Source organism: Hibiscus syriacus, unplaced genomic scaffold (assembly GCF_006381635.1).
Source record: "Hibiscus syriacus cultivar Baekdansim isolate YM2019G1 unplaced genomic scaffold, ASM638163v2 tig00112000_pilon, whole genome shotgun sequence".
Lineage (NCBI taxonomy): Eukaryota > Viridiplantae > Streptophyta > Magnoliopsida > Malvales > Malvaceae > Hibiscus > Hibiscus syriacus.
The window spans coordinates 3,177,581-3,185,192 of record NW_024063235.1 but is presented as its reverse complement, the minus strand read 5'-3'; the positions used below and the strand labels follow the sequence as shown (position 1 = coordinate 3,185,192).

At 29.2% G+C, this 7,612-nt stretch overlaps 1 protein-coding gene across 1 annotated transcript; it reads right to left on the bottom strand.

Moving 5' to 3' along the window:
- Positions 1 to 1,686: 1,686 nt before the first annotated feature.
- LOC120174092 (peroxisomal 2,4-dienoyl-CoA reductase-like) lies at positions 1,687 to 5,134 on the bottom strand. The gene is made up of 5 exons (XM_039181066.1): positions 4,817 to 5,134; positions 2,687 to 2,846; positions 2,358 to 2,527; positions 2,044 to 2,266; positions 1,687 to 1,864 (listed from the first exon to the last, which is right to left on the bottom strand). Exons 1-5 carry the CDS (start codon positions 5,000 to 5,002, stop codon positions 1,710 to 1,712), a joined length of 894 nt encoding a protein of 297 aa, XP_039036997.1. The 5' UTR covers positions 5,003 to 5,134; the 3' UTR covers positions 1,687 to 1,709.
- Positions 5,135 to 7,612: the final 2,478 nt, after the last annotated feature.

The following is a 7,612-nucleotide window of genomic DNA, read 5'->3' as shown; positions in this document are numbered from 1 at the left end:
CCGCTGCGGATGAAAAGTCGAGTTGAAGTGGACTTGGCAGCGAGGAAGCAGTAGGAAAAGGCGTGGGGTGGTTGGGTCTTTTGGAATGAAAAGAAAGGAAACGAAGGGCGTTTTGAATCGGAGTGGCCGGTGTTAGAGCAGCAGCAACAATTTTTGCACCACTCTTCGGTTTGCTTTGCTTGGATTGGGCTCTTTGTTAACACTGTCGTGATTTCGATCTTACCTGCATAAATTTCATTTTTTATCTCCTCTTTATCACAAACAGACGATGTAGGCATCTGAATGGATACCATAAATTATTGTATTAGGTGATTTGGACATGTTGGAAAATATGTTTCAAATATATTATATGTTTATTATTTTTACGATAAGATATAAAAATTCTTGATTTGGTGGCTAAGTTCTGGTCTCATTTTAGAGGTTTGGAGTTTTGAATTTCTCTAAACACATAATTGTTCGAATTCCTCCGAACACATAATTATAAAAAAAATTAATAAAAAAAAAGTCGTTTGGGGTCTTCTGGGAATCAAAATAACTACACCAAAACGAGTCATTTTGGTCAGACAATCACGTCAGAAACCGTTAATAATCTATTGGTGAGTAACTATCATGTTACCATCCCATTAAATCATTAACGGTAGAATGACATAATTGAACGTAATTTATTCAAAATAAAATAATTATCTATGATATATTATAATGTTAGTTTTTCATATAATTACATTCTTTAATCATTATAAAAACTACGATCATAAATCACAAAATTAATCGGAAAAGAAAAATAATTTAAATAAAAGAATTAGCATGATAAAGCAAAATTACCCTCAGAAAAGCTTCTTTCTTCTTAAACTTATATATATATATATATATATATATATATATATATATATATATATATATATATATATATATATACACGACTTAAGAGTCACCTTTGTCCCTGTAGTAGACCAAATTTATTATTTTTATCCCTATTGCATTTTCGCATTAATTTAACCCTCAAAGTTATTTAATTGCATCATTATATGCCCTTCCCCTAACTTAAAACTCTAAATTATAAATCATAAGTTAGTGTTTAAAGGTAATGGGGTTATGATTTAAGGTTTAAGGGTTTTAAGTTAAGAGTATAGTTATAAAATAATACAATTGAATAATTTCGAGGGCTAAATTGATACTAAAATACGATAAGGATAAAAATAATAAATTAAATCTATTACAGGAATAAAAGTTATCCTTCTATCCCTCTCTCTATATATATATTGGTTGTCATCCCCTTTTGCCCCTCTCTCTCTATATATATATATATATAGGTTGCCGTCCCCTTTTGCCCCTCTCTCTCTCTTTATATATATTGGTTGCCGTCCCCTTTTGCCCCTCTCTCTCTCTATATATATATTGGTTGCCGTCCAATTCTCCAAGACTTTGTTCTGATTCACCGGTCCTAATTTCACATCCAACTTTGATAAGTGAATCTTCCAAGAAATTTTTTTGCATATTTATCGACGAGGAACCTAGCTTTGGCCTTTTTATAATTATAAACAAATTATATATATGATAAGATATAGGGAGAGTCACTAGTAATTTGTGGTGCATGTTTTCCGTTCCATGGAAGCAGCTAGTAGATGATAAATTATTACAATAAAATGTTCACACACGGAACTATAATTTGTAGCTGGTACGTTGAACCATTGATAATCACTCTGTTGGTTTTACAGCTTGCTGGATGGAGTTCCAACTGGTTTTTCTCTTGATCTCTTTTCAACCACCCGAGACAACCGCTTGACTTCCTCTTTTGGTAGACGGCGCGGCCGGTACAGCCAACTTCCTCCATCAACCACAAGGGTGGTCCCATTCACATATTTACCTTCAAGATTCACATAAATTATGAATTAATAATAGCTCAAAATTTGCTGAGTCAAACATTAAAGCTGGAAAAACAATGGCAATCAAGGGAAAATGTTTGCTACTCTTCCTATCAGTTCAAAAATAGTGTATTTCATAGATGTTTATTTGTTGGTAATGGCAGGGATCAACAAGACTCACCCGCATCTGAAACAAGGTAAACTGCTGCCATAGCGATATCCCATTTGTCCCCTATGTGAAACGAAGGCAATTGCTCTCGAGCTTGGGTTTTAATCTCGTAAGGTGCGAGTTTACTCAAGCCAGGAGTATCTGCAATAGGGCCTGGGGCAATACCATTGACTCGGATATCGTAGTCGGTTCCCCACTCGAGTGCCAAGCTTCTAGTGATGCTATCAACGGCTGCCTAACAAAAAGTAACACTGCAATTAAGCACTAACTCAAGAACGAGATCGTGGTTGCACGGACATCAGAAGAAGAAAATTAGCACACCAAACCTTGGCTGCAGAGACATGTATTTGGTACCAAGAAGCTGTGTAATGTAAAGTAGCACTGATATTCAAGATTGATCCACCACTCGTTGAGTCCCTTCCATGTCCTCCCTTTCTGAGATACCCAAGTGCTTCGTGGCACATTGTAAATGTACCAACAGAATCAATATCCATAACTGCATTTAGGAAAAGAGAAAATGTTAAAGCTTCAAAATGCAGGTATTTAACGGCAAAGATCGAAGTCAAACTTAAATATTGCTATCATTTATAGACAGAATGATTAAAGATTAGATGACACTGAACACCTCAAATGGTATTGAGAAGGCAGAAAGTACCTGTTCGAAACCCGTTAGGGGACAAATCCTCAGCATTCACAAGAAAGTTGCCAGCAGCAGCATTCACAAGAACGTCGATCCGGCCAAAATGCTTGAAAGTTGATTCAATCACTCTTTTCGCATCTTCCGGTTTGCGAACATCCCCCTCAAAGCCAACAGCCTTAAAAAACAATAGCAAGCAAATACAATGTCAGATGATCTTCTGTAGAAAGTAGAAAATCCCCAAAAAAAACAAAGCATATCAAACAATTAATGGATCAATAACCAGCACAAAAAAGAAGCAACTGCTTCAGCTGAATGAATTTATCACAAAAAAACTTAATGATCCGTTTGGGAACTTGGATTTCATTTTATATGTATATGGTAAGAGTTAAACGCATATATTATGCATAAAAAATTAAGATTCAATATAACGTATAGTTAAAAAGAATAAAAAAAATGGATTTATCAAATTCAAATTTATATTAGGATTTTCAAAATGACCACGAAATAGGCATCTAACAAATCCATGGTTTGGAAAATATCACAAATGCTACATTTTTTAAGTATTTTATTAGTCATTTATACTATCTCTGAAATCTAAACCCAAATTTTAAAATCCAAGTTCCCAACCACTAAGGCGCTAACTAAAGATGATGCAACAAAGTAAACATCAAGCAGCCACACAATTTTACAGTTAATTCTAAATATCTCAGTGCAAGCATTGTCTAGAGGACCTGCCGATTAACTTTTCTTCTTTAACTATTGATCGCACTGATTGAGACTAGCAATTTTATCAACAACCCAAAAAACCACAAATTGGCCCCTAAAAGAAAATGAAATCAACAAAGCATGTAATAACAGAGAAGAATAAGAAAAATATTATCTCGGGAATTAATGGAGTATAGCTGAATGTGTGTACATATAAAGGTAGCATGTGCTTAACTTTAAGCTATGATAAAGAACAAAGTGGTAACGAATTAATGAGATGAATCAAGGAGAGAATACTAACAAAGATGGCACCAACTTCAAATGAAGACCGACCACGCTAACAAAGCATAAAATACATGTTTCAAGTACTATTACTCTGTTCCCAAAGACAGGTCTGATAAAATATACACCGGACTCATTTAAACGTCCAAATGGGCTTTTCCTTTCTTACGAAATGTGGGATTAATACATTATATCGAATTCTCTAGAATGCTTGGTAAGAAACACGTTTTCTCGAGGCATACTCAATGGTCTGGCTTGAATTCACCCTGCTTTCTGCTTTCTTTTTCAAAATTTCGTTGGGTATTAAAAGGGAATGTTTTTGTTAGAGGAACCGGTTCAAACAGCTGCTTCTGCATGTTGTTTGTATTGTCAATGACTAAGAAAGATTTTAAACAAATTGCGAATGCGGCCGCATTTTAGGTCGCGTTACGTTTAAATCGGTTGCGAATATAATTGATACTATTGTGGTCATTGCAGATATAACAAATGTTATTACGGTCATTGCGGATATTAAATTTTTTCCAAATGAGTTATTTAAAATAAAAAAAATTGTTTTTTCAACAACAAAAAAATGAAATAACGGAATAACAGTTCTCTGCAATAGATTGCAGCGATTGGCCGCCATCCGTTAAATTGTGGCCACGATCTACCACTATTGGTATGATTATGCTTTCACACCACTATTTTCCACGAAAATGATACTGGCACAGCAGCTATACCACTATTTATATATATATCTACTTACACAATATAAAACTATTTTAATTTTTAATTTTCCACTTATTTATAAATATTAGATGACTGAAAATAAATGAAGGGACAAAATTAACTTTTTTTTCTAATAATATCTTCTCATTCTTAATCTCAATCATATATATATATATATATATATATATTAAAACTTACAAGAAAAGCTAAAATTGGAATCAATTTAGATTAAAACAAAGTTCCCAAAAGAACATGAACAAAATTAATCCGAAGATGTTGATGTTAAATCCCGAAGAAGGAAGGGTTGATACTTATGGGATCAGAGAGATTGTGCAACTCAAGATTAGATATAAACTATCAATTGAATTCACACAAGAAAAGCCTTGGTATGATGCATGCAAATATGATAAAAAGGAAAGAATCTGAAGTAAACAGGCGATGGAAATTTACATGAATCCCAAGGGATTGAAGAGCAGAGACGGCAGCTTGAAGGACTTGTTTGCGTCGACCCATGATAGCAACGGATGCTCCATGTTTTCCGAACTGAGTAGAGATCTCGAAACCAATGCCTGAGCCTCCCCCTGTAATCAAACCCACTTTCCCTTTCAAAATCTCTGCTTTGAACGGTGACTCCATCGCCGTTCCTCTTCCCTCTCAGAATTCAGACGGGACCTTGTGGTAAAAGGCAAAAATGAAAGGACAGCAAACACGGATTGGTCCACCAAACACTAAAAGTTTGAAGGTGTGGACTCCATGATTCCAAGTCGATGATTCCTATCTCCCACGTTTATCGTTTTCTCTTTGTTTAAAAGAGTATATTCTTAAATGGAAAATTCTAGAATGGAGGTCATTTATATTTTTAGAAATCACTAATTTTAAAATTTATAAACAGTCATTAAATTATGTTAAAATTATCTTTTTTAATATTTAATTTTTAAATATTTAATTTTTAAAAGTTACATAATAAATATTAAATTTAATTTTGTAACAAAATGGACACAAAATTATTAAGAAATATCTCACTTGACTCTTCAATTATAACTAAAATTTCATTTTATTCTTTATTTTAATTGAAATATTTTTTCTTAGGTTCGTTGAATTGAAAATAAAATTAATATAGATAAAAATAAATATCACCTTTTAATTATAAATATTGAATTTGTACCATATAAATTAAAAATTATTTTATACAATATTATAATATTATGGATGTATAATTTTTAAATTACATTTAAATTTTATAAATAAAAATTTATGCTTAAATAACATCATTAATAAAAATAATAATTTTATTATTTGATAATATAAATTTTTGGATATATAAAAATTATAAATTTTTTATTTTACAAATACAACAACAATTAAATAAATAATTAGTTATCAAATAATTTCTGCTTAATAAAAAAATTAATTTCATTTTTTGATAAATGAATTTTTTTTAAATATTTTTAAAATTTTAAAAAATAATTTATTTTCATATATTTTTAAAATATTCTAAAATTTCTATTTTTTAGAATTGTTACTTAAAAATATTGACAAATATTAAAATGAAATTTTAGTTATAATTGAGGGGCTAAATAAGATATTTTTTTATTAATTTAGTATGTTATGTCACCCCTTCATAACATTTAACTATTGTTATTTATTCATTTTAAACAAAGTTCAAAGTTTAATGTCTATTTTGTAACTTTTAAAAATTCAATGATAAATAAAATCAAATTTAAAAAATTTTGTGATAACTAAAATTATAATCTTAGTTTGAATATAAACTTTAGTTTGAAAAAATAAAATAAAATAAAATATTTTTATGATTTTATACAACATATTTTTAATATCAGACATTATTCGATTTGAAATTTTAGATAAATAAAATTATAATATGAGTTTGAATATAAACTTTAATTTGAAAAAATAAAATAAAATTTAATATTTGTAAGATTTTATACAGCATATTTTATACAGTTACTATATATATTTATCAAAATATACTTGAATAATTTTAAGATAAATTTTTTATGTGTCTCAAGTATTTGAAAAAATAATCTAAAATTGAAAAATAAATAATCAATAATCAATAAAGAAGAATATACAAAAAATAAAAAATAAAAATAAAACTCATTTCAATGCAAACTTAGGGTAATTTCAAAATATAGTAATTGAATTGTAAATATTTTGATTATTCAATTTATGTCATATGTTAAGCTTGATATCCGCTACTAATAATCATTAATTTTTTATTATTAATTATAATTAATTTTCACAAGATATTTAAATTTATAAATCTAATTAACAAAAAAAATATCATTAAAAAAATTATAGTTATTCGGATATCCAATTCAATTCAATTTTCAATTTAATCACTAGACATAAGATATAAACACAAAATAGATTTCGAAGATTGATTAGAGGCCACGAAGTAATGCAAGGCAAAAATGGGTACATGAAGACATTGTCAAATAAGGTTCAAGGCTACGCAGGCTAAGGGTGAGTTGGTAAATGATCACGTGAGGCAGTCTTAATATACAACTAAAATAAGGTGTTATCGGTTTTGTTATTATTTAAATAATAAAATCGGTAAAAAAATTACCAGAAATATTATTATTTCTACCGATTTTGTTATTTTTTTCTACCGGTTTTGTTATTGTTGGGCACTTTACCGGAAATGTTAAAAAAACATTGATGTTTTAAGTAGAAATAATAATGTTTTAGGTAATTGTTTACCGATTTTGTTATTTAAATAATAACAAAAACAGTAACGCCTTTTTTTAGTTGTATATTAAGGGTGTCGCACTGTAGAACTTCTCGGGGTGAGTTGGGTGGTTGGGATTGGGTAAAAAAATTAGGACGTGTTTGTGTTCCGTTCATTAAATGTAAGATTATTTTTAAAATTAAGATTATTGAAATGTAATATTACATTTGAATATTATCTTATTTGGTTTGTTTAATATGAATGTAAGATTATAGTGTTTAATTAGAAGAATATAAATTATTTGGATGCACATTTTATCAAATTATCATTGTGAGAAATTTTTTTAACAAGTTAAACTTTAACATTAAATTATAAATACTTGAATAAAAATTCATAAAAATACTTTAATTGTTATATTATCTAACTTTTGAGAAAAATATATTTAATACATAATTAATAAAATTAATTTATATTTACCTAAAAAATATAATTATATCGAACTTAATAATTTTCATAAGTATCATTTTTATTTTTATAAAATATGATATAATATGAAA